This window comes from Clinocottus analis, unplaced genomic scaffold (genome assembly GCF_023055335.1).
Source record: "Clinocottus analis isolate CAN_PGR_092001 unplaced genomic scaffold, fCliAna1.0.p SCAF_39, whole genome shotgun sequence".
NCBI classification, from domain to species: Eukaryota; Metazoa; Chordata; class Actinopteri; order Perciformes; family Cottidae; genus Clinocottus; species Clinocottus analis.
Genome location: NW_027176142.1, coordinates 804,175 through 830,853, shown reverse-complemented (window position 1 = coordinate 830,853; position 26,679 = coordinate 804,175). Strand labels below are relative to the sequence as shown.

The window sequence follows — 26,679 nt, the reverse complement described above, 5'->3', positions numbered from 1 at the left end:
TCATTTCAATAAACCTTCCTCTCTCTTCCTGTTTGTTTTCAGGCGTCGTCCTTTGCTTGTTTCCATTTGTTTCATGTCTGAATGTTTTCTTACTTTCCTTTTATTTCCTTTCATATCCTTCCTTCTCTTTGTTTAATTTCCCTTCTCTTTTCCATCCTTTTCACTTTTATTCCTCTCCGTTCTTTTCTGTTTCCTTCATCTCTTTACATTGAATCCTTCACCCTTTTCCTGACGTTCAGTGGGACGCTGGTGATGAAACCCGACAGTATTATGAGATTATGAGACCGTCAGAGAGAAGATCTGCGATTTATTTTTAGTTATTATTAATAATTGTCCTTAAGCCACCATGAAGGAAAACTCCTCCAGCTCAGACTCAGTCAGACTTTCTCTGATCAACCTTATTTTAAATCAAATTGTCTCGGTGCGATAAACAATTTAATTTCACATTTAATTCACGTAATATGTCTAGAATAGAAAGAAAGGATTCTGCAGTAAATATGGAACATGCTTGTTAGTTGCAGTCAGATCAAAAGTGATATAAATATAAATGTATTTGTACTGTTGACGGGTGTATTTATTTTAAGTTTTGTAACTTTTGAGTCGTTCTCCACGTGTCCGTTTTAAATCATTTCTTCTTCCTCTTATATTTCCTCTCATAATCTCAGATTAAATGTAATTATTGTGTCTTCTTCTTGTGTCCCTGCAGCTCTTCCATGTCGCCTACGTGTTGATTAAGTTCGCGAACTCTCCTCGTCCGGACCTTTGGGTTCTAGAGAAGTCCGTCGACTTCGGTCAAACCTACCAACCCTGGCAGTACTTTGCCTGTGAGTATTGCACACACACACACACACACACACACACATAGTCACCTGTACATTGCATACATACGTGTGTGTGAGTCCAGATGTTTGCTCATCAGGAGCGAACACAGTCAGATTCCATCAGCATCACTTCATGCTCTCCTCACCGGCCCGGGGGAAGACGTAATCCCCCCTCTAATCTCACAGTTTAACAGCAGCCCCGAGGGCAGGCAGGCGATTGGTCGGTTAGAGGGGGGGCGATTACGTCATGAAGCTGCTCTCTGATTGGCTGTGGCAGCTGTCAGTCCAGGTGGGCTGCGGGGGAATTCCAGACATGTCTGCCAACAGGTCACAGCCTGATGTTCACCTGAGGAGGAGAGGAAGAGGCCGAGGGGGTTTCTGTGTGTGTGTGCGTGTGTGTGTGTGTGTGTGTGTGTGTGTGTGTGTGTGTGTGTGTGTGTGTGTGTGTGTGTGTGTGTGTGTGTGTGTGTGTGTGTGTACTCATTCATTTGAATCACTGAAAGCTGCTCCAGGTGCTCAGGATACCAGATCATTTAAATCTCTGTGGTTTGATAGCATCTTTCGTCTGGAATGCTTCAAGATGAAGTCGGTGAACTTGAAAGCTTCACCGACGCGTTCAGTCTGATTGCTGCTGAATACGTTACTGCAGACTTTCAACCAGAGCACTCACAGGGACTGTTTGTTTAAGGCTCTTCAAGTGAGGTTTTGGGCGTTTGAGCTGCTGTTTCAGGCACCTCGACATTATAAAACACGCTCGCCTCCTCGTCGTCTGGCGTTCGTGGTCTTTCAGTCCTCCTCGGTGTCAAGGTCGCTTCTGAGATAAAAGGAAACCATTCCAGGAATGTCGCTGTGTCTTCACGAGGAAACAATGTGAAACAAACTGTAATCTCAAACTGACAGACACACTTTTACAGTTTGAGTTCTTTAAAGGCAGAAGAGGGTTTCTGTTGCCGACATTTAAACGATGAAATGAAATCAGATTAACATACATGAGACATCATTGAGAAGTGCTTTCACACTTGTTTTGGGGTGTATTTGGTGCACATAAGGGAACAATATGTGATGAACTGTTACACACTCACACACACAAACAAGATGAGTAAACATAAACAACGCAGACAGCGAACTTGTTGACGGACATTATCAGGACACTTTAATGTTTATATTACATGTCCCTCGGTGTCACAACGTGGTCATAAAGAAATAACTAATTACAAACATTATTAATACAACGGATCATGTTATGAATATTGAATCAGGCGTTTCATTGTGTAACCGCGTCACTGGTCTGGTTTCTAGTTAGTTTGTCTTACTCGTTGTGTGCTAGTTAGTCATCTTGTTTCCTTAGTTTTGTCTTGCTAGTTATTTTTTACGAGTTCTTTAGATCTTGCTCGTCATCTTGTTATTTTAGAAGTTTTGTCTTTTGATCCATCTTGTTTCCTGTTGTGTCTTCCTAGTTATTGTTTGTAGTTATTTTGGTCTTGCTAGTTAACTTGTTGCTAGTAATTTTGTTGCTAGTTAGCTGTTAGCTTCATTGCTAAGGCTCACAAACTTTGTCCAACTCATATTTTTTTCCCGCCAAAGCTAAACATCTTCTTTTGAGCTCACCCATATTTTCCAAATGAGTTATTAAATCTGTAGTTTTAGGCTTTCTATTGATTTGGATCAGAGTTTTGTTCAAAGGGTTAAAGAGTTACTGATGTCGTGATCAATGATGTCATTCCAGCTGTTGTGAGCTGCAGCGGCTGCTGAGGTATATTTAAGGGGAACTGAAGGAGAACTAAAATACAGAGCTCCAGCGAGCCTCTAATTATTATTATTATATAATTATTACACCGAGCCGAGACCCTCCTCTAATTATTATTATTATTATATAATTATTATATAATTATTACACCGAGACACATCATTAAAACGCCTCAACGCCTCCTGACGGCCAACAGGACGTCCACACGTCTGCTAACGCGGTCGAGATTGATTGGACGCTTTTCTTTCTCCCCTGTGTGTGTGTGTGTGTGTGTGTGTGTGTGTGTGTGTGTGTGTGTGTGTGTGTGTAGCCTCCAAGAGAGACTGTATTGAGCGCTTCGGGCAGAGCACCATCGAGAGGATCAACAGCGATAACGACATCGTCTGCACCACCGAATACTCTCGCATCGTCCCGCTGGAGAACGGAGAGGTGAGTGTGTGTGTTTGTGTAGAAAAGTACACAACTCCTCAGCTGATGCCTTGATATGAAACCATGAATATAATCTGGTTCAGTTCATCTCTTTGGTGAAGACTTTCCAGACTGTGCTGATGTTCCTGCAGCTGATCAGCAGATGACTTCTGGTCTCCTCTTCAGATCATCTGATAATCTGGTCTCCTCCTCAGATCATCTAATAATCTGGTCTCCTCCTCAGATCATCTGATAATCTGGTCTCCTCTCCTCAGATCATCTGATAATCTGGTCTCCTCCTCAGATCATCTGATAATCTGGTCTCCTCCTCAGATCATCTGATAATATGGTCTCCTCTCCTCAGATCATCTGATAATCTGGTCTCCTCTCCTCAGATCATCTGATAATCTGGTCTCCTCTCCTCAGATCATCTGATAATCTGGTCTCCTCTCCTCAGATCATCTGATAATCTGGTCTCCTCTCCTCAGATCATCTGATAATCTGGTCTCCTCTCCTCAGATCATCTGATAATCTGGTCTCCTCCTCAGATCATCTGATAATCTGGTCTCCTCTCCTCAGATCATCTGATAATCTGGTCTCCTCTCCTCAGATCATCTGATAATCTGGTCTCCTCTCCTCAGATCATCTGATAATCTGGTCTCCTCTCCTCAGATCATCTGATAATCTGGTCTCCTCTCCTCAGATCGTGGTCTCCTTGGTGAACGGTCGGCCCGGCGCTCTGAACTTCTCGTACTCTCCGGTGCTGAGAGACTTCACCAAGGCCACGAACATCCGGCTGCGCTTCCTGAGAACCAACACGCTGCTGGGTCACCTGATGGGCAAAGCGCTGCGAGACCCCACCGTCACGCGCCGGGTAACGACGATGAGGAGGAGGAGGAGGAGGAAGAGGAAGCAGTGATGTCGTGCTCTTAACAAAGAATTGATAACACTTTTACTGCAGCGTGTTGACTTTCAGCTCAATTTATGCAGATTAGACTCAGTGGGTTTAGTAGATTAAAGAGATTAATCGATGAATTAGATGGAAATTTGGTGCTTTAATCAAAATTTAAAAAAGAACGACATACAAAACGCTGGGGAATATATTCAAATATTTTTACTTAAAGTAAACAATTACCACTTATAGTCACATTAAAACACTTTATTACAGTGATCATAATCCATTATAACAAGATTATAATGCACTAAAACTATAGGGATTATGATATATAACACTGTGATCATTACTAAAACAAGTCAATGAATGACTATAACGTCTTATAATACTTGTTGTTGAGTCATTACAACATGCTTGTGTGTTATGTTATCGTTATAAATCATTATGAATATTTATAAATGCTTATAACTATAATTGAACAGTGAAACAAGCAGATTATGAGGCATTATACGTATGTTTTATGAAGCGTTATACACACTATGATGTCATAGAAAGTGTCACCACTCAGTCCTTTAGAAAAGGGAAACGGATAATCTGTGTTCTACAAACAATATATAACATTTTAATCAGTGTCTCCAACCTTTATGTTAAACTCATTTATAGATATTTACCTCATATTTACACACACATGTACTTGTACACACATGAGGGTGCTGTCGATGTGGGATGCTACTTCCCAAAATGTGTAAATATTCCTTCAACTAGAACATGACGTACGGCACAATGTTGACGATGACACCTGGTGTTGTGTGTTGTTTTTGTGTTGCAGTATTACTACAGCATCAAAGACATCAGCATCGGAGGACGCTGCGTGTGCAACGGCCACGCTGAGGCCTGCAACGCCAAGGAGCCCAACAACCCCTACAAGTAAGACACACACACACGATGCCACGCCTTCAAAGGGTCATCGGATATCTTACACACACACACACACACACACACACACACACACACACACACACGTAATCTTGGAATCAGACGGCACTGTCATGATGCAGACTTGTGGCAAACCAACATTCTTTTGACTGGATTTTTTTTGTGTGTGTGTTATTATGGTGAGTCAGACACGTCTACCTGCTGCAACACACACACACACACACGCACATAATGTACACACATACACACTCCGACACTTTTAAACACACCCAAAGCTGCAAAATGCAAATCAGCAAATATCATATCCTGCAGCTGTTGCTCTAATCTGATGCTTCAGGGTCTCATTACTCTGGGTAGTTAAGTTCAGGATATATATATATATATATATATATATATATATATATATATATATATATATATATATATATATATATATGTATGTATTTTACTACCAGAGATTCGACCAAAACTCTGTTTAAAGTCAGATGTTCATTAGCGTCAAATCTCAAGCAGAAATCTAAACTCTGAACAAATGAAAAGCGACAACTTGACACCTGAAATCTATTAAAATGTTTCGTCCTCAGTCAGCAGAGTTGACTGAGGACGACTCTGCTGACTGATTGTAAAATCCCTGTTTTACAACGAGGGATTTTTCTCAGGATGCTCGTCCGACTTCACGGCACCAAAACAGCTGGAGCTCCATACAAATAAACTTCCTGTCCTATATTTACTTTTTTTATGTTAGATCAGAATGACAAGACGGAGCCTGTTTTAATTCCTGTGTGTGTGTGTGTGTGTGTGTGTGTGTGTTTCCAGGTAAGTGTAGGTGTTTCATGAGAAGTGGAAGTGGGCCGTATATGTCTAATTTAATAATAGGTGTGTGTATTGCATGATTGCATTAGTGTGTGTATGTGCAGGTTATTTGCGTGTGTCTACCTGCAGGCTGTGGGGGATTTGACACACACACACACACACACACACACACACACACACACACACACACACACACACAGGAATGATCAATCACATATCCGCCTATAAATATGATCTCTCAGTCTCTTGTAAAGCCGGTGATGAAGCTCTTTCCTTGTTGTTGCACGTGAAACGAGGGAGGAGAGCTGGGATTGTCAGATTATTTTGATGGACAGTGAAGGAGAATAATCTGCTGCGGGGAGGCGTTCACACTGTGACCCCACACAAGATGTTCAGCTGTGATTTGTTTGACAGAAAGACAGAAAGACGGGCGGCTCTTGTTTCTTCTTCTTTCTTCGGTGAATCAGTGGTTGTCAATCTGATCCAGTCCAGACGTCTTCAATTAAAAAATCCAGTGAGAGATTATTTCCTCATGCAAAGGATTGGAATATCTCAATCATTTCAAATTTGCTCTATGATTTAGTTCAGTCTGTTTATATCTGACCCCTGATGATCTACTGTCTGACGATATGTAGGATTGGAAAATATAAAATATAAAATATATATATACTCCACTTCCCCTGATCATATACTTTACATTTTAATGCCAAATAATCTGGACTTTCTTTGTGTGAGCACAACGCGCTGCGGTACAGAGCATCTTGGAGATTCTTACATTAAAAAACTTTCGATAGGAAATAATAGAAATGAGAGGAAATGACGAGAATGACATAAAATACATGTTTTCTGCTCAGGCTGTTTTAACATGTGCAGATAGAAATGACTTCTTATCTTCAAAAGCAGACAAAATGAACACGTCCAACAGATAATAGAAGAATTCTTTGAAGACCAAAAACGTAAATATGCCGAGAAAATCCATCGATTTGTTTTCTGCGTGTAAATGTTGGATTTAAAGTGAACAAAACATTTATAAAATAACAGTTTTACAACGAGGGATGAGGATGAAACTCAGTTAGCACGTTTAAGCTACAGCTCACATGGTCATAGCTAGCTAGCACAGACTAGCAGGCAATGCTAAGTCTTTAGTTTATCAACGATTTTTATAATCCAATCTCAACAAATTCCCAAACTTATCTTCTCTTGGAAAATGTCCTGCATTCTCTGAGCCTTTGCAACCAAAACCTGGATTAAGGTTGAAGTACAAGAGTCACAGCTAGCAGCCGAGCAGCAGACTGATAGCATCGGTGTGGTGTGATGCTGTTGAGCTGCAGGATGAATCCCTCAGAGAGACTTTACGATCTCACTGGAAGCCGACTGCCATCACTCTGCAGACGTCTCCTCAGTGTTTGAGAGTCTTCTGGACGCTGAGCAGAGCTCAGCCTCCATCGCGGGAACAGAAGATGTTGAGCTCCAGCTGGGCCTCATGTCGGTGTGTGTGTGTCGGTGTGTGTTTCACTGACAGCTGGAGGTGGACGTGGTGTGCGTGTTTGATGGTGTTTGTAATATATAGTTTCTATAAGAAGACGTGTGTATACTTTCATGTACTTGGTTGTGTGCACGCACACATGGAGAAGACCTTCTTTCTTTGTGTTACACATCTCACTGCAGGAGGACAAATTTATGTTTTTGCACAGAATATTCTTGTGTGCTCTCATTTCTTCATATGCTCTTAACACACTGACACTAATAAATAATCCAAAATGACAAATTAAAACAACTACATGTAACTATGATGCCACCACACTACTTACAGGTTATTTTCCACAACACAATTATGTGTCATAATTGTTTTAATGGCTCTAGTTTATAGGTTAAATCAGTCTGCAAACTTTGATCTCTTCCCAGCATGCAAGGTGTAAACTCACGCGACAGCGTGTGTTTACACTGCAGTGATGATACATGGCGGGGAACAGAGAGCCTGCAGGCTGAAGTCCTGGCTTCAATCCCTTCAGACCGCATTAGAGGGATTTCACAAGATTATGGGAACAAAGCACATTGATATTCATCTCCTGGGGATAAAATCAGCACGACTATAATCCACTGAAGTTGTATTTCACTGTATCTGCTTGTCAGGGGACAGTTCTGAGATGCACGGCGTGTCGTCCTGACACTGAACGTGTGTTTATATTGCATGTCGTGTTCACAATGCAGATGTTTAAGGCTTTAAATGACACTGAGCAGAGCCTGAAAACACTGTGAGAGCTGATGTTTCCTGTCTCATGGAGGACTTAGAGAGACAGGATGAAAACAAATATGAGTCCAACATAATTTAAGTTCATGATCATTTTGAATGAAAATGAAATGAAATGAATGAAAAGTACTTTATTAATCCCCAAGGAGATTTTTATTTGTCGTAGTAGCAGCATCCCACACTTACAGACATCAAGTGAAATAAACTAAACTAAACACACAAAATAAAATAATGAAATAAATAAGAATATATATATATATATATATATATATATATATATATATATATATATATATATATATATATATATATATATATATATACACCTATGGTCTACATACATATAAATATATATATATGTATAGAAACATATACATAACAAATAACTGCAGTGTATTCAGAGATTAAATTAAATGTAAACGGAAATTAAATTAAATGCAGTGTATTCAGGGGGTTGGATTAAGTGTGAACGGAGATTAAATTAAATGTAAACAGAGTGCAAATGTGCAAAATATGTAAAATATATGTAACATATATATATATATATAGAGAGAGAGAGAGAGAGAGAGAGAGAGAGAGAGAGAGATAATAGTCGTATTTACTAATTTGGATACAAAAATGTAGATGCAACAAAAAGTGAAGTGATAATAATTCCAGCTGATGATGAGTCGATAGCTCACGTCGTCCACGTGTTCGTGCAGCAGACATCGTGTCGGTCACGTGCAGCCGGCCGCTCGGTCCGTGTTGTGTGTGCAGATGTTTCTGGTTCTGTTTCGCTCCGTTTGGTTTCACTTTGCTGCATCACCTCCGGTTCAGGTTCAGCGAGCCCAGAGGTGAGGCCACATCTGGGTTAACCATTAGCACCGTGTGAGTGTGTGTGTGGGTGTGTGGGTGTAGTAAATGTGTGTGTGTGGGTGTAGTAAATGTGTGTGTGTGGGTGTAGTAAATGTGTGTGTGTGGGTGTAGTAAATGTGGGTGTGTGTGTGTAGTAAGTGTGTGTGGTTGAACAGAAAACAGACTTTGTCCCTTTGGGTGTCGGGATAATAGAAAAGCATAAAGAGGAAGGAACTGCAGAGGAAGATTAGATCTGTTATTGTGCTTTTTGTAATTTCTTTGTGAAGTAAGAAATACTATTGAGTAAATTATAATGAGTGTTGAGAGACTGTAGAGGAGTCTCATTTATTAACGTAAATACAGAGAGTATAAATTAGGAAAGATTAGGAGGGAGAAGTGAGAGGTTGTTTATTAACGAGTGTTATGCAGAATCAGACAGAATCTGCCATTTAGATCCAGCTGTTGGTCTTTTATCAAGTAGATAGTGTTTCATTTATGCGTGGTATTTCACACATGAAGGAATAAATAACCCGACTGGAAAGAGCAATCACTGAGACGCTGTCAAACTGTTTAATCTAAATGAAATCTAACTGACATGTAAAGTATTATACTTGTAATATTGCAGTGGATATAAATATGTGATTCAGGGAGATTCTGGCATCTCAAACAGTCGGGATGTGGATTTATATGCTGTTGCAACGTGGTTTACACTTTGTGAACATATTTCAAATGCTCTCCTGAGTCTTACAGTTACTGTTTAAAGACTCGCTTCATGTTGTTGAGTGATGGGAACCCGGCAGCAGGAATTCAAATGAATCCCTCCTCATGGAGCTGCTGGAGATGCTCTGACTGCTTTGTGTCACAGCAGAGGAATGCCGATCCGGAGACTCACATCGATGCCGGACTTTGTTTAGCGTTGTATATCCAGCAGGTGTGTGAGAGACGACAGAAGGTCGACCGCCTGGAGGTCTGTGTTTAAAAAGTTTGACCTACATCTGCACCGCTGATGTGATTAAGATGAGAACTCAACAGTTTAACGACTACGAAACACCGACTGGTTCCAACGGAGAGGCTTGTGTGCTGTTCTCAACTGAGCAGAAGCACTGATTTGGTCTCTGAAGCAAGTCGGTTGCGCTACTTTAACTTAAAGAAGAAGAAGAACACTTTAATTTGTAGAGTAGAAGAAGAAACAATGAGCAGCTGGAGACGAGTCCCTGTGTAACACGAACTGTCTGCATCTCACTCTGCTTCACGCGCACGATGGAAACTTCTGCTAGCTCGCTGTTAGCTCGCGAGCTAACTAGCATGCTAGGAAGGGGCAATCAGCTGTTAAACTCTACAGCTAGCATAGTGACTGTTTCCACGGCCGCCACTAGTTAGCACTGACCTCGTTGAGTAACACACTAGATTTATTAAACAGAAAGTAAAATCTATTGTCATCCAGTGTCTTTGTTGTTTCAGGTAGAGTTCCTGAAATAGACTACATGCCGTTTAAGAATTACAAAACTTATAAAAAAAGAATTAAACTCCAAATATAACTGTTTAACTGTGAATTGAAAAGGGTTGGAAAGCTTTAAAGCCCTTTGAGTGAGGAACAAGTTGTCAGGAAGCTGCTGGTCCGCAGCTGACGATCAAAACCAGGAAGTAGTGAATGTCGATGGAAACGGTCCATTGAAGGCGTTTCCTCAAACGCTCGAACAGAGCGGAGGAAAGAAGGATGGAGAGCCAGAGAGGAGGACGCATGAGCGAGCGTGTGAATGAAACTCTGAGAGACTGAATGGATCGTAAAGGAGAACGCTGGAAACACAATGAGCCTGTTGAAACACACACACACACACACACACACACACACACACACACACACACACGTTATCAATATGGACCAGAGTGGAATAACACACGTCACCTTGTGTCTCCAGAACATGAGAAGAACTAAACGACTGTAAACTTTGTGTCTTTATTACGCCAGCAGAGTTCTTGTTTGTAAGTAAATTATCTGACTGCAAATCCCAAATCTTTGCTCTCAAAAAAAAAAATCTTCGTTTTTTTTTTTTTTTTTGGAGTGTTTTTTTTTTTAGCTTTTTTTCTTTTTTTGAGCGTTTTTTTACTTTTGAGTGTTTTTTTTGGGAGGGGGGGGCGTTTTTTTTCGACCGTTTAAAAAAATTTAAACTTTTTTTTCTCCAGCTTTTTTTTTGAAGATTTTTTTTTCTAAGAGCATTTTTTTTTAAAGCGTTTTTATTTCAATTTTTTTTTTTTGAGCTTTTTTTTCTTTGAGCATATTTTTTTGAGCGTTTTTTTTTTAGAGCTTTTTTTTTTGAGAGCGTTTTTTCTTTTAGTGTTTTTTTTAGGACGGCGTTGGGAGTTAAGAGGCTCTGCCCTCCCTCCCGCTGTGTTGTGGCCACTCGGCCGGCCGCAGGTTCACAGACTAATCCGATTAAAGCTGAGGTGAAGCAGTCAGCCGCTGGTCAATGAAGGACCCAGATTAACTCTTTCACTGTTGGGGGGGCGACTTCCACTTTTCTATTTACTCTCTGTCACACTCTCTCTCTCTCTCTCTCTCTCTTTCTCTCTCTCTCTCTCTCTCTCTCTCTCTCTCTCTCTCTCTCTCTCTCTCTCTCTCTCTCTCTCTCTCTCTTTGAAGTGACAGTCACAAGGTGAGAGGGAGAGGAATGTGACCTTTAGAGAGAAGGTCACATGATGTTTTACCCAAAGCACAGCGAGCTGAGACATTGGTACATTGGTTGAAGGTGTGTGTGTGTGTGTGTGTGTGCGTGTGTGTGTGTGTGCGTGTGTGTGTGTGAGAAAAAATGTGCAATGAGTGAGTCATTTTATCTGTTGTTTTCTTTACTCACACTGTTACTTTTGTTGTTGTTGTTGTTGTTTACAGGTTACTATGTGACTGTCAGCACAACACCTGCGGCCTGTCTTGTGACCAGTGTTGCCCCGGATACAACCAGTTACCGTGGAAACCAGCCACGACCTACAGTGCCAACGAGTGTGAACGTGAGTAGCAGTCACACACACACACACACACACACACACACACACACACACACACACACACACACACACTTCACCCTGCAGAGGAATGTATTTTCCTTCATGAGTAACTTCATGTGAACTTTCTTTGGTGACATCACTCAGTTACTGCTGAGGATTGTGGGTAATGGGATTCACGATGGCAAAACAAAACAAAAAAACTTTAGTTCTGTCCTGTAAGATCAAAGTTTTTTTTATTTACTGAACTTTTCGTTTTATAAGGAAACTTGCAAAAAAATTATTTTTTTAATTTTATTTTTGTGTCCAGACGTTGACTTAAGTCTCTGTGCTCAGGATATTTTAAATAACTTTAAGTTCCAAACATTGTTAATTGAAGCGTTTCATGAAGACTTTCAGCCAAAAGGTTCAATAGAAGTCGTTCTGTGACGGCGTCCTGATGCATCAGAGCACGTGAGCGTCTGTTATCTGCAGTTATATTTACCAGGAACAGTGAACGCAGCATCTCACACTATCACAACGACGGGAGGGTCAGCAAAGGCCAACGCGATAGGAAACTACAGGAATATACTAGAGAGAGAGAGAGAGAGACAGAGAGAGAGAGAGAAAGAGAGAGAGAGAGGCGTTCAGGGTCAGACAGGAACAATAAGCTCTGTATCAAGGTTCACTCTGTGAAGAGCAAACGTTGCTCAGGATCTCATGCGTCTCTTTATCTCAGATTAACTTCAAGAATGTTTGTAATCTCCTGACTGTGTTTACTTCTGTACGGACGAGGTCAAGTGGAGCCGCGAGACCTCCACTTCCTGTATCTTTATGAGATGAGAGGACTCGTTTACACACTATGCTCATGCCGCGCTGCAGACTTTATGAAGACGCATCACAACAAATAATCCTGCAAATAATCCTGCAGAAAATAATGAATAAATTCAGAATAAATCTCATAGACAGATATTTATATATTTGTTTCATAGCCAAGTCCTTCTTCTCCTTCTTCTTCTTCTTCTTCTTCTCCTTCTTCTTCTCCTTCTTCTTCTTCTTCTCCTTCTTCTCCTTCTTCTCCTTCTTCTTCTTCTTCTTCTTCTCCTTCTTCTTCTTCTTCTTCTTCTTCTTCTTCTTCTTCTTCTTCTTCTTCTTCTTCTTCTTCTTCATCTTCTTCATCTTCTTCTTCTTCTTCTTCTTCTTCTTCTTCTTCTTCTTCTCCTTCTTCTTCATCTCTATTTTCTTGACTCCTTTAAAGAGTTTCCACATCTCTTTGTTCTCTGACCGTCATCAAACATGAAATAAACCTTTTATGATTCATAAAATATCCTCAACCTTCTCATTTCTGCTTCAAACTTCAATAATCCTGAAAACTGACTTTCATCACGTCAGGAAGTAACTGAGCGTTAATTACACGGCGTCTCTCATTTCTCTGCTTTTGGTTTGTTTGGACACAAACATTTGATCCTCAGCTGAGTGACAATAATAATAATAATAATAATAATCTTCCAGCTGAACGAACACCTGGCGGAGGAAACGGGTTTCAAACCCACAACTTCACCTGAAGAGACTTCAGAGCCTGAAACACTGAAGTGATGAATCATTTAGATCTTTGCTGTACTTATTAGTAATTAAGTGTTAATAACTATGAGCTTCACCTTGATGATGTCACAGATGATTCATTATAATTCACATGTTTTCTCGAATATTGTAGAAAGAGTTTATCATTTATTATCTTTAAATACTTAAAAAATTCAATTATTTATAAAAAAAAAAACATGTAAAATTCTACACGTTTGTAATATATGTAAATAGAGTATTTTTAACTTAATAAAAACTAAATACAAACTGCTCAACTGTGATTAACTCAGTTTAATTTGGCGTTTTAATCCTTATTAGTTTATTAGTTTTGATGATGGATATATTATTGAGTTTACTGTATCACATCACCTGCTCTGAAACGCGTCTCATGTGTGTGTGTTGTGTGTTTGTGTGTCTGTGTGCGTCAGCGTGTAACTGCCACCGCCACTCGTTCGACTGCTACTACGACCCCGAGGTCGACCTGAAGAGAGGAAGCGTCGACGTCCACGGACACAACCGAGGGGGCGGAGTCTGCCTCAACTGTCAGGTAACGTCACCTGCTGCTGTCTGTCTGTGTGAGTCTGTGTGAGTCTGTGTGAGTCTGTGTGAGTCTGTGTGAGTCTGTGTGAGTCTGTTGTCGTCTGTGTGAGTCTGTGTGAGTCTGTGTGAGTCTGTGTGAGTCTGTTGTTGTTTATGGCGACAAATGAGTTTCTATCCATCTATCCATCCATCTATCCATCTATTCATCCATCCATTCATCCATCCATCCATCCATCCATCCATCCATCCATCCATCCATCCATTCATCCATCCATCCATCCATCCATCCAATGAAATACATTTAATAATTTGTAGTCAGAGTTTATTATTGAATCCTGTTTTTTTGCCGGGAGGTAAAAGGTGATATTCTGAGATTCTCTGAGATTATAAAGTCAAAAATTCCTGAAACAGAAATCATGTTCTTTTGATCCCGTCGCTCACACTAACTGTGTATTATGATATATATTATATGCTATAAAACTATATATTATTAAAGTGGATTAATTTAATATTATATACTTTGCAAATACTTTTGATTTCAGCCCATAATTCCTGTCGTGTCATAATAATCCAGACATTGAAGAGAGGTTTGAGTGAATCCGGCTCATTCTGGAGAAAACATCCCGATCTGAGTTTTGTTCTCGTTCTTGTCTTCTTAGAATATTCCTGTCCTCGCACGGCGCTGTAATTAGTACACTTGAGCATGTACTTAATGTTAGTACAAACGTCTGTCTGGTCTCTGAGTTAATGGCCTCGTGCTTTCAGCATCACACCACTGGAGCCAACTGCGAGCGCTGCATCCCGACCTACTACAGGTCACCTGACCACGCCGTGGACTCCCCGTCGGCCTGCTCGCGTGAGTGACACCTGTCTGCAAACAGGATACCATCATTTACATCACGGTTGTCTTCTGAACACCCGTTTGCCCCCCCGCACGTCTCCCCCTCCTCTTCCTCCCTCTTCCTCGCCGCAGGCTGTGAGTGTCAGTCGGACTTCACAGACGGTACCTGTGAGGATCTGACCGGTCGCTGCTTCTGCAAACCAAACTACACCGGAGAGACGTGCGACTCGTGCGCCGGCGGCTTCACCAGCTTCCCGGACTGTTACCGTGAGTCAAGGATGAAAATAAACTCCGAGAAACTGTCTGAACTTTTTGGGGATTTGATTATCAAACACGTTCATATCCACAAACGCCTTAAAAGCATCTGGTTTGTCGTCTCCCTCTCTCAGCCGTCCCCATCTACCCGTCCAACAACAACAACAACGGCGAGGCGAAGCCTGCCGGAGAGATCATCAGTGAGTTTAGATGTCACACACGTGTGTGTGTGTGTGTGTGTGTGTGTGTGTGTGTGTTGTCCTGTTGTGGCTCGTTTATGTAAACTATTACAACACATTCAAGAACAACTGCTGACAGTAAATAAAGCAGAAGGAATGGTTTCAGTTCAGAGGAAATACTTTTTAAGAGCACTTGCTAACATGCTAACGAGGTTAGCTCGTAGCACAAGTTAATGGAAACATACTCTGAGCTTCACGCCGTTTGTGTTTCACCTCGTTGTTCTTCGTCTGCTCGGCTGTGGAGGATTTTGGTGGAAGTCAAACGTTTGGGGGAGTTTTGGGAGAATCAGCGTGGCGTGAAAGGAATGTCAGAGGAATGTGATAAGCTGGAAAACCCAAAACACGGTTTCAGTCGGACCTCACAGATACATGAGGGTCCTGCAGCTGCTGTGGCTCTGCTCATATCAGCCCGCTGGTGTGTTTTTGGGGAGTTTTTGTTTGTGGTGAACATCTGAACAGGGACTCGTTCTCATCGTGGAGATGCGTCGTTGACAAAATCTCTCCTCGTCACCTGTTCTCCCTTGTTGAATAAACATCACTGCAGAACAACATCTTCCTGTCTTCTCTCTGCAGACTGCGAGTGCAGTGCAGCCGGTACCGTGGACAACTCCTGCAGGCCGGACCCCCGAACCCGGACCTGCGTCTGTAAACCGGGTTTCACTGGCGACCACTGCGACACCTGCGCGCCGGGTTTCCATGGACTCAACTGTCAGGGTGAGAGACGCTCACACACACACACACACACACACACACACACACACACACACACACACACAGAGACAAATATATCAGGGCGGCCATTTTTATGGCTATTTATATGAAACATCAGGAAACACCTCGGCCGTGTTTACGCTTGTCTTTTGTGATCGGACGCCCCGGTTCTGATCTCAGTGTGTCGACACGCAGGATTATGAGCTAATACAGGATGAACCTTCAGATTATGATCCCGACTCTTCTCTGAGACATCAAATAAAATGTCTGAGCTTTTAATTATTAGTGTGTTATAATCTCCAGACAGGCTGAGGAGCTCGATTGCAAAACTTTGACAGTTGAGTTTAACGAGTCGGTCCCGTTTGTTCTGCTCGCAGACACAAATACAAACAACAAACACACAAACAGAGGCAGGAATTCCAAAAGCTTTATTTATAGGCTTGTTTATTTATCCTGTGTTAGTTTACCACCCAGGAGCAGCCACACACACACACACACACACACACACACACACACACACACACACACACACACACACACACTCCTGAATAAACAGCTGACACATATTCATCCCTAAATAAAATAAATTTAAAAAAAGTTGTGTTATTTATCAGTCTGTGTTGCTGCTGTTGCTCTAACTGTGTGCGTCTGTGTGTGTGTGTGTGTGTGTGTGTGTGTGTGTGTGCGTGCAGCCTGTCAGTGTGCAGGTCCCGGCTGTCTGGACGGGTCATGTGACCTGCTGACGGGTCACAGCGTGTGCCGCAGCGGTTTCCAAGGTTACGAGTGTGACCAGTGTGCACCGGGTTACTCCGACTACCCGCTGTGCCAGCGTGAGTCACCGCCTCTGATCGCGTCCATGAGCTTTAGTTTTGGAGAGCGGATTTTTTTTTTCAAATCAGAAATATTTGCTTTCACAAAAAAAAAAAAAAATATATATATATTTTTTTTTTTTAAGGTTTTTTTTTTTTTCTTTTGAGAACAATTTTTTTTTGAGAGTTTTTTTTTTAGAGCAAAGATTTTTGATTTGAGAGCAAAGATTTGGGATTTGCAGTCAGATAATTTACTTACAAACATGAAAATTTCTCACGTAATAAAGACACAAATCTACCTTCTAAAAAAAAGCTCGCAACAAAAAAACTGTCAAAAAAAAAATTGCTCTCAAGAAAAAAAAAATCCTCTAAAAAAAACTCCCCAAAAAATTTGCTCTCAAAAAAAAAAAAATTTTTTGTGTTTTTTTTTTTTTTGAGAGAGTATATTTTGTTTGTTGAGAGCAAAGATTCTGGATTTGCAGTCAGAGAATTTACTTACAAACAAGAAATTTGCTCACGTTATGAAGACACAAAAAAATCCCCCAAAAATTTAGTCTCAAAAAAAAAAAAAAAGAATTTTTTTCTTTGAGAGCAAATTTTTTTGGGGAGGTGTTTTTTAGAGCAAATTTCTTTTTTGAGAGTTTTTTTTTTGTTAAGTGCAAAGATTTTTTTTTGAGAGCAAAGATTCAGGATTTGCAGTCAGGTATTTTTACTTACAACAAATTTGCTGACGTAATAAAGACACTAATCTACCTCCATACGTGTGCAACACAGCAGCCTGAGTGGCAGATGGACTTTGCTTTGGTTGCGAGGTTATATTTGTGTTTTTCTGGCACCTGGTTGCTACGAGGTTGACGCCCTGATTCTGATTCTGATAAACGGCCCCGACACACTTCTAGTGGGTCATAAGTGATGATTGATAGGTGTTATTTTAGTGCGAATCTCCTGCTCATTGTGCCTTTTAAAGTCCCATCTGTATGTTCTTTGTTCTACATCCTGTCTTCCTTCTCTCCTCAGTGTGCGGCTGCAGCGCCGTCGGCTCTCTGCCTGAAGGCTGCGACGCGTCCGGTCGCTGTCTGTGTAAAGCAGAGTTTCAGGGTCCTCGATGTGAACAGTGCAGATCTGGATTCCACTCCTACCCCAACTGCAAAGGTACACACACACACACACACACACACACACACACACACACACACACACACACACACACACACACACACAGAAATGTGAAAAGAAAGTGATAAGTGATTGAAAGCACCTGTTACTGAAAAGAGAGAACTCAATATCCTGCTGGACTGAACATGTGGACTCGCATGGAGCACATGGCATCACTCAGCTTTACCTCCTTATGAAGTGTTATATTGCCTCGTTAAATTAAGTTAAGTTTCACCTTTTTTCAGTGTAAAAGAATGAACGGGCAAACGGACAAAAAGCTACATGTTTTAGGTTAAACTTTAAATAAATCCCCAGCACATGCAGCTGCTCTTTTTGCAGTTTTTCTTTCATTTTTTCATAATAAGGCATTCTAATATTTACCTCTTCGTTTTGTCTTTTGTCGTGCATGGATTGCCCGTTCATGGTGTCCCACCTCTTGTTTTCCCAGAGTGCACCTGTGATCCTCGCACCTCGTTGGACGCCAGCTGCACCGTGTCGGGTCACTGTCACTGCCGTCCCAACTACAGCGGCGCGTCATGTGACCAGTGCACTCCTGGTTACTACTCGTACCCGAGCTGCACAGGTAAGTCCTCCAGCTTCATGTGGACGCTTTACACGCATGACGAGGGGTGCAAAATTCCGGGAATATTCAAACTTGGAAAATTTCCTTAAACGGGAATATACAGGAATTAACGGGAATAAACTGGAAATGTTGGGGTAATTTAACTGTATTTACCTTGGCAGAAGCAGACATGCATGCAAACATTTATAATACAACTTTTAAAAATGACTTTTTTGACATTTTGTGAGTCGAACTTTATTCTTTCATCGAACAACGAAAAAAATTGATTTAATTTACCGGAAACTTTCCGCCCCTTTGCGACTCTACTCCTGACTCGTTTCAGTAACGTGAGCAAAGTAATTAACTTGGCTTTGTCTGGAAATGTCACTTGACTTAATTAAAACAGGAACTTTTATTCTTGGAAGAAGGAGCAGAGACACAACGTGTTATTTTACTTTACTGCATCTCAAAGTCTGCTCGCCGAATGAAGCGAAGCGCTCCCTTCTTAAACAGCTGAAGGTTATCAACACACCGATGCCACCGTGTCATCTTCACGGCTTCATCCCACCACGACGTCTTTAGATCGACATGATGTGACAACAAAGGAACTGTTCTTTCAGACACAGACACACAGATTCCCTCATGGCCATCAGGAGACTTGCTGAGCTTGTGTGTGAGATGAGAAGTCTGAATATAACAGTGAAACCGTCACGGATTCAGCGTGAACACGTTTTTTGGGGCGTGTACATGACGCTGACCTCCCGGCTGATCAATATCGATCAATAGACGGGGCTGATGAATAACTGGACCGGTGGTGTTTGTTCCAGCCTGCCAGTGTTCGGCTGAAGGCTCGCGCTACACCAGCTGCGACCAGGTGACCGGGCAGTGTGTGTGTCTGCCCAGCGTGGTCGGGCTGAGGTGTGACAGCTGTGCGCACGGCGCCTACGGCTTCCCCACCTGCCGAGGTAAAAACAACACACACACACAAACACACACACACACGCACACACGCACACACACACACACACGCACACACGCACACGCAGGTTACACACACACTCCCTCGGCTGCTTAACATAATGGAGTTGAGGCATGACGGCTGCAGTTAATGTACGCTACAGCTAATCACACACACACACACACACACACACACACACACACACACACACACACTGCTGTGTTGGAAGCACACGCAATGCTGCATGAACACACGCTATCGGCAGAATGAGGAAAACCTCCTGTTCATTGTGACGTGTGAGTGTTCACACGCTACACAGGTGGTTAGCTCTCTGCTAGCGTTAGCTTCATGGTGACAGCTTGTTGCTGAGGTCTGAACTTTAGTCACTTAAACTGAAGTCAGCACAAGTCAAACATGTGAGGACTTCAGACTCCACAAAGACTTTAAACTCCTCCTGGACTTTAGCAACGACTCATAACTTCATTTGGAGCTTTTGACCGATGGAGGGAACACGAGCTAACTAGCGTTAGCAGCATGATGATCTCTCATCGTTAACTTCCTCTTTTCACTGAGCTTCAGTCTTGTTTTTAATCTTGCACACACACAATCTTGTGTATGATATTAAAGATATGTAAAGCAGTACAAAGTGTTGTTACCTGACAGAACAAACTATTTCCATATTGATCATAATTGGCATGTTGTCGCCTATATGCAAATGAAATGAAAGCAGCAACAGGAACTATACAGTATTGAGGGAAAAAGGGCGGTATCACTAATTAGCATATCTCATATTGACTTGATTTTCTCTTTCCTTGTCCTTCATAGCCGGTACCTGCCACCCTGCCGGCTCGGTTCAGTATGCGGTGCCGCCACCTGTGGTGAGTTTTCACGGTTTCATGGTTTTGTTTTCATGTTGTGATTTTCTTTTAAGTCAACTGTGACACAAAATAGTTCCAACTGAAAGAGTTGAGCCCTTTTTACTCAATGAGCCAAATAAAAAGGGACTAGTTTTACCCCCTTGACCATTATAATGATCATTTCCAGATTGAATTACTTAAAAACTTAAAATAATGACTTTGTATCATACAAAAATTAGAAAATGTGTCAATAATTGCTTTCTAACTCATGTTGAGAGCTTCTCATTTGTACGTACAATATCTCTTTTATTAATACAAGGCTGTGTTTTTACGTTACTGTTATTATTATTCTGTGTAAATGGCCTCATATCAGTTTATTTCCCTGTCAATCATCTTCTCAGGGCCAATGTGAGTGCCGTCGTCATGTGGAGGGTCCGGCTTGTGACAAATGTAAAGCTCTGTACTGGAACCTCTCCCCTGACACGCCTGATGGATGCACCAGTAAGAGACGCCGCAAACACACACACACACACACCTCAAACACACACACTTCCCATGTTTCACTAGTCTGAAAGCCGTCAAATGAGTCTGAGTCTTCTTTCTCCTGCAGACTGTGAATGCAACATTGCAGGAACCATCAGTGGGGTTGCAGAATGTGCACAGGTGAGCGAATATCCATGTAGATGATGATGAATTTAGCATATTAATATTTGCAAGACATAGATAAAATACTTTGTGGTTGTTAAGAAATAGTTTTTTATTGGTTAGAATTGTTCTGCAGGTGAAAAACAAACCAAGAATTAGTTGATATAATGACGTGTTACACATGTTTATGTTGAACACTTGGTGTTTTAATTTGGATCATTTTGTCTCCATCGTTGTCCTTTAATAAAACTCTTGTGTATCCCTTTAAAAATAATGAAAATTTATGCCATATGCAATAACACAGAAGAAATGGTTGTAAAATTACAAAGTAGGGATCCGAAAAGCTGTTCTGAGTAATTAAACAGGACAAAGCGATCGGTACTTTCACTGAACCTGTGAGATCAGTGCGTCCTGGTATCATTATAAGTGATGTCCTTGTTGTTTGACAGGAATCGGGTCAGTGCCACTGTAAGCCCAACGCCTGCAGTGGAACCTGCTCCACCTGTAAAGACGGATACTACGACCTGCAGGAGCACAACTACTTCGGCTGCCAGGGTGAGCGCTCACCCGCTGGGTTTCCATCACACTTTTTAAACGTCGTTCCCCCTTCAGACCAAAGCTCTGAGCCTTGTGTTTACATGTGTGTGTGTGTGTGTGTGTGTGTGTGTGTGTGTGTGTGTGTGTGTGTGTGTGTGTGTGTGTGTGTGTGTGTGTGTAGGTTGCCAGTGCGACATCGGCGGCTCGGCCGGTCAGTCGTGTGGAGAGAGGAACGGCCGATGCCGCTGCAGACCCAACGTGGAGGGACCGAAGTGCAACCTGTGAGTTTAACCACCGACCTGACGGAGATTTAACGCTTCACATTTATTGATTTAATTGTGATGATATTTTGTTTAATCGCAGTTAAAATGAAGCTCAGGATGATTAAAGGTCTTTGTGTTTCCAGGTCAGATGCATTCATAGTGAATCTTAAAAAACGACTATTTCTAGTTGCCCTATCACAAAAATGATATATTCTTATATATATGTTTGGGTTGACCAAACAATACACATGCAGAAAGAAAGTCACTTTATTGAACTCCCACCTCTGGTGATTGGTTGTTAATGCAGAAAGTAATTACAATAAAATACATTACAAATAAAAGGTGCAAGAAATGAACTGCCGTCTCTTCTGGGCAGAATATATCTCGCCTCATACTGCCAACTTTATTTGGAGGAAAAATGTTGGTCATAAGAAACAAATATCACCTCATGAATAAAGACATGAGGAGAACAAAAACAGAAAACGTTCTGGAGAACTAACTTTCTGTAAATATGGATCCAGACTTGTTTCTACGTTCGCTCTCTTACCCTCTGAACCCAAGAGAGCGAATGTAGAAACATTATATATAGACATATATACATATATATATATATATGTCTATATATCCCTCTGAACCCACTCCACCGTGTCTGCAGACCGCGTCCAGATTATTACTTCCCAGACCTCCATCACCTGAAGTTTGAGATCGAGGAGGGAACGATGCTCGACGGCCGGCCGGTGCGGTTCGGCTACAACCAGCTGGAGTTCCCCAACTTCAGCTGGAGGGGTTATGCTCAGATGTCCCCCGTCCAGGTAGGAACTGATTAGTACTGATACTACATGAGATATAAATACTCCAGATCATCGTATAGCTTGTCATCTCGTTATTTATACTACAGTAAATATATGAAATGTATTTAATATGTGCTTTTATTCAAAATGATGTGATTATTATTATGCATTACATGTTTTGTGACTGTGGCCCGTCTTTTATGATCCGCCGACGTGAAGTAGAACGCTCCTGATTTAAAGCATTTAAAACTATTCACCTCTCAGCACTTATTACTCCAAAGCACCCGGGAGTTTAATTTAACTTTTACTTTCACTTCTGTCGATGAAGCATGATGTGTTGGTGGTGGAGGAGACGATGTGTTGGTGGTGGAGGTGATGATGTGTTGGTGGTGGAGGTCAGAAAGCTTTGGGCTCGGTTTACATTTCTGTTGGTGTTTCCTATATTCATCTCTCCCTCCTTCATTTCCTCTTCTTATCTCTTTATTTTTCCTCTTCCATCCTACATACCTCCACTTAATCCTTCCCTCTCCTCTTTCATCCATTCATTCCTGCCCTCAACTCAACTCATCCCCTTCCTCTTCCCTTCTTTCCATCTTTCCTTTCCTTTTCCTCCTCTCTTCATCTCCTTTTGCTTCACCTCTCCTGCTTCCTCCTCTTCCTCCCTTGCTCTTCTTCCATCTTTCCCCCTCTTCCTCTTCCCTCCTATGTTTCCCTACACCTCTTCCTTCTTTTCACCCCCCCCCCCCTCTTTGCCTGCTGCCTTGCTCGCGGGTCCCTCGGCAGTCCAAGGTGTTGGTGTCGGTGTCGGTCAGCTCTCCAGACCTCTTCCACGTGGTGCTGCGCTACGCCAACAGGAAGGGTTCGGACGTCCGGGGCCGAGTGTCGGTCATAGACGACGTCTGGAACTACTACTGTGGTAACTGTGAGTGAGAACGAAGACAGAGCATCTTCGTCTTCTTCTCCTCCTCCTCCTCCTCTTCCTCCTCCTGACAGTGAAAGCTGCACCTCGTCATCACTTATCTGTTCGCTTTCCTCTGGATTACAGCTGCGTGTCAAAGATATGTCATCTGTTCCGATTCCAAGTCAGAATTCCTACTCGGAGTCATCATCATGGAAAATGATGAACATGCTGCTTTGAAGGTTTTTTCTACGCTTATAGCAGCCAGAAACGTCTGCTGAATGTCTTTGACATCATGAAAAGAAATAGTCCGGAGGTTTTTCTGACTTGGACTTTGAGTGGAACATAACTTAATCCCATCTTAATCTGCTGTGTCCTCCTTCCTGTCGTCTGATGTTCTCGCTCTGTCAGGATGATGGAGGGATGTGTGTCTGGTGCTTGGTGGGTTTTTTTTTTAGACTCCTTTATCTTTTCTCACCTTCGGGCCACAGATCAGTGCAGGGTTCAGAGGGTTTGAGACTTAAGTGTTCACATCTTTCCGTCTCCACGCTTCCTCTTGTCACACTTCATCCCTGTAGACGGCAGTGAAGCTTCAGGTTTATGTGAGCGAGGCAGACGTCTATCTGACTCGCTTCATCCTCAGATATGTAAACTCTGAGAGCGCCACGTCCAACGGTAAAATAACCGCCTATCAGGTCAACCGCAAAGGTAGGTGAACCCCAAGCACACGAGGTACCAGAGTCTATAAATATATATATATATTTGTATAAAATCACAGTAGATGAGAAGTATGTATGTGTGAGTGACCTGTTGTATTAACAAACACAATTCATAGTTTTTGTCTCCTACTTTTACTATAGTTGCATTTTATAATATTAGGAGTGGAAATCACCAGAAATCCCACGATACGATATTATCACGATACTGCGATACATTGAGTATTGCGATATATCACCTTTTTTTTTTCAACCGCAAATTGGCCCCAAAGGAAAACTTTGTCAGCAAAAAATAAATTGATTTTATTATTCTAGGACCAAAAAGTTTTTGAATTGATTAAATAAAAGATTGATACTCAGCTTCCGCGTATCGATACAATATCACGTAAAATATCGCGATACTGTGCTGTATCGATTTTTTTCCCCACCCCTAATAAATATATATAATTGCAATGTTATAGTTTTTTTTTACATTTAAATGTATTTTCCGTCTCTGAAACTTGGTTTTATTGTCATGTTGTCCAATTTTCTCTGGAATGTCTCTTCCTCAAATACATTTACAGTATTCAACTATATTCTCTCTTTTGATTGCATTTCACTTGTACAATCTGACTGTGTGTGTGTGTGTGTGTGTGTGTGTGTGTGTGTGTGTGTGTGTGTGTGTGTGTGTGTGTGTGTTCCAGGTTCAGAGCAGTCCAAACAGATCGTCTTTGCTCCCAGTGTGGAGCCCACGTTTGTCAACGTCCCTCAGAACACCTTCGTGGAGCCGTTTGTCCTGAACCCGGGAACCTGGACGGTTGTTATCGAGGCCGAAGGAATCCTGCTGGTGAGACACACACACACACACACACACACACACACACACACACACATCATGGAGTATCTGTGTCTTCATGCTCTCTTCCCTTCAGGACTACCTGGTGCTTCTGCCCAGCGCCTACTATGAAGCTCCCATCCTGCAGTTCAGAGTCACTGAGCCCTGCTCCTACAGCGCCGTGCCCGACGGCAGCCAGAAGTAAATATGCACATCAGTTTATGACTGAATATAGCTAAGTGATAGCTTCTGTAGTCCAGGACAGGAAGATGTATACGTGCTTCAATATGTAATATAAAAACAGGTTTTAAATCTGTTTTTATAGTTCAATATGCTGAGAAATGCTGAGTGACTATGAGCCTGCAGCCAGCAGGCAGTTAGCTTAGCTTAGCACAAAGACTAGAAACAGTTAGCTCTGTGGGTGAGTTATGTGTGGGACTATTTCTTGTCCGAGCACAGAGGATTCATAGAAATAATCCAGAGTTTTGACACTTACAGATGGAGCGAACATCAACTCATTGTCTGTTGCGTCTCTTTGTCCTCGTAGCTGTCTGCAGTACAGATATTTATCTCTGGACACCTTCCCCTCAATCTCCGGCAACGACGCCAGCTGTCGCAACGACAACCACCTGCCGCGCCCCTGCCCGACGGAGAGGGTAACCCCGCGGCACCCCGACATGGCCGTCTGCAGCGGCTACGACGTAAGAGACGGGCAGTGTTTGTGCAGTTTGTGTTGTATAGCTCAGAGGTTCTCAAACTGTTTCTGTCTCCACTTTGAGGAAGCAAAATGTTCCACCGCCCCAACAACATGGAACAAAATGGTGCAACTTGTTGAGACTCCTCCATCCGTGCTTTTTTAATGAATAGATTAAAGAAAATGTAAATCCCTTTCAAGTGAACCAGATTGCTCCATCTGACAAGAACTAATAACATGAGCAATCACTTTGTTAAAACAATGCAAATAAAGTTATACATGTGCAAAAAAATAACTCATTTTAGGCAAAAAAAAAAGATGAGCAAGGAAGCCGGTTGGATCCCTGTTTTCTCCCCATAGTTTCATGTTGAAGTGTCCTTGAGCAAGGCACTGAAGCCCCAGAGCTTCACAGCAGCACAAAGCTGCTTCATTACTGAGGATGATGACATGCAGAGAATAATCCCCACTGTGGGATTATGAAAGGAGTCTCTAAGAATCTGCATCCCCCCTGCGCCCCACCTGTAATACCTCCGTTCCCCACTAGAGGGTCGCGCCCCACAGTTTGAGAACCTCTGCTTTATCGACACACAAAGGGCTCTAATAATCCTGATGGTTATTCCCGCTGCAGATCAGCGTCCAGCTGCGAGGGCGTCTGCCGTCTGCGGGCGATTACGTTCTGGTGGTGGAATATTCCAGCGAAGAGGAGCTGCCGCAGACGCTGTCCGTCGCCGTGAACATGCCGGGAGAGCGAACACACGAGCACCACGTGACGCTGCAGCACTGCAAGTACAGGTACGCAGGAGATCCTCCCTCACACTGAGCTTTGATCCAGGAGGGCTCTTGAATTAGTGCAGAAATCTGCAGACGACGGAACGGAAAGATGTCGTTACCGTCCTGTTTTTAAAGATTAGTCAATGAAATGAAGCCAGTTTTACCACTTCCTCTTTGAGGAAACACTCATTGCAATGGCTGATGGGTAAAGCTGCTCGTCAGAGAGCCGTCGTTGAGTTCCTCTCGACACTTTTCACAGCTCCCTTTGAGCGCAGCCTCAAGCTTGTGTTGTTTATTCTGCCTGCAGAGGACAGTGTGTGTGTCCTTAACACAATGTGTGGACTCAGCTGGCTCACAGTTT

At 42.2% G+C, this 26,679-nt stretch overlaps 1 protein-coding gene across 1 annotated transcript in view; it reads left to right on the top strand.

Annotated features, from left to right (window-relative positions):
* lama5 (laminin, alpha 5) overlaps positions 1–26,679 on the top strand; it is an 87,734-nt gene that overhangs the window by 27,277 nt on the left and 33,778 nt on the right. Inside the window, exons 3-27 of the mRNA XM_068596729.1 lie at positions 707–824; positions 2,879–2,997; positions 3,680–3,850; positions 4,701–4,798; positions 11,593–11,708; positions 13,691–13,809; positions 14,568–14,658; positions 14,776–14,910; positions 15,033–15,098; positions 15,711–15,851; positions 16,541–16,678; positions 17,675–17,809; positions 18,261–18,395; positions 19,202–19,339; positions 20,158–20,210; positions 20,591–20,690; positions 20,800–20,852; positions 21,284–21,389; positions 21,553–21,652; positions 22,290–22,446; positions 23,209–23,347; positions 24,723–24,865; positions 24,951–25,054; positions 25,401–25,554; positions 26,176–26,339. Of these exons, the coding sequence (XP_068452830.1) occupies positions 707–824; positions 2,879–2,997; positions 3,680–3,850; positions 4,701–4,798; positions 11,593–11,708; positions 13,691–13,809; positions 14,568–14,658; positions 14,776–14,910; positions 15,033–15,098; positions 15,711–15,851; positions 16,541–16,678; positions 17,675–17,809; positions 18,261–18,395; positions 19,202–19,339; positions 20,158–20,210; positions 20,591–20,690; positions 20,800–20,852; positions 21,284–21,389; positions 21,553–21,652; positions 22,290–22,446; positions 23,209–23,347; positions 24,723–24,865; positions 24,951–25,054; positions 25,401–25,554; positions 26,176–26,339 (2,993 nt within the window). The remainder of the gene's footprint in view (positions 1–706; positions 825–2,878; positions 2,998–3,679; positions 3,851–4,700; positions 4,799–11,592; positions 11,709–13,690; positions 13,810–14,567; positions 14,659–14,775; positions 14,911–15,032; positions 15,099–15,710; positions 15,852–16,540; positions 16,679–17,674; positions 17,810–18,260; positions 18,396–19,201; positions 19,340–20,157; positions 20,211–20,590; positions 20,691–20,799; positions 20,853–21,283; positions 21,390–21,552; positions 21,653–22,289; positions 22,447–23,208; positions 23,348–24,722; positions 24,866–24,950; positions 25,055–25,400; positions 25,555–26,175; positions 26,340–26,679) is intronic.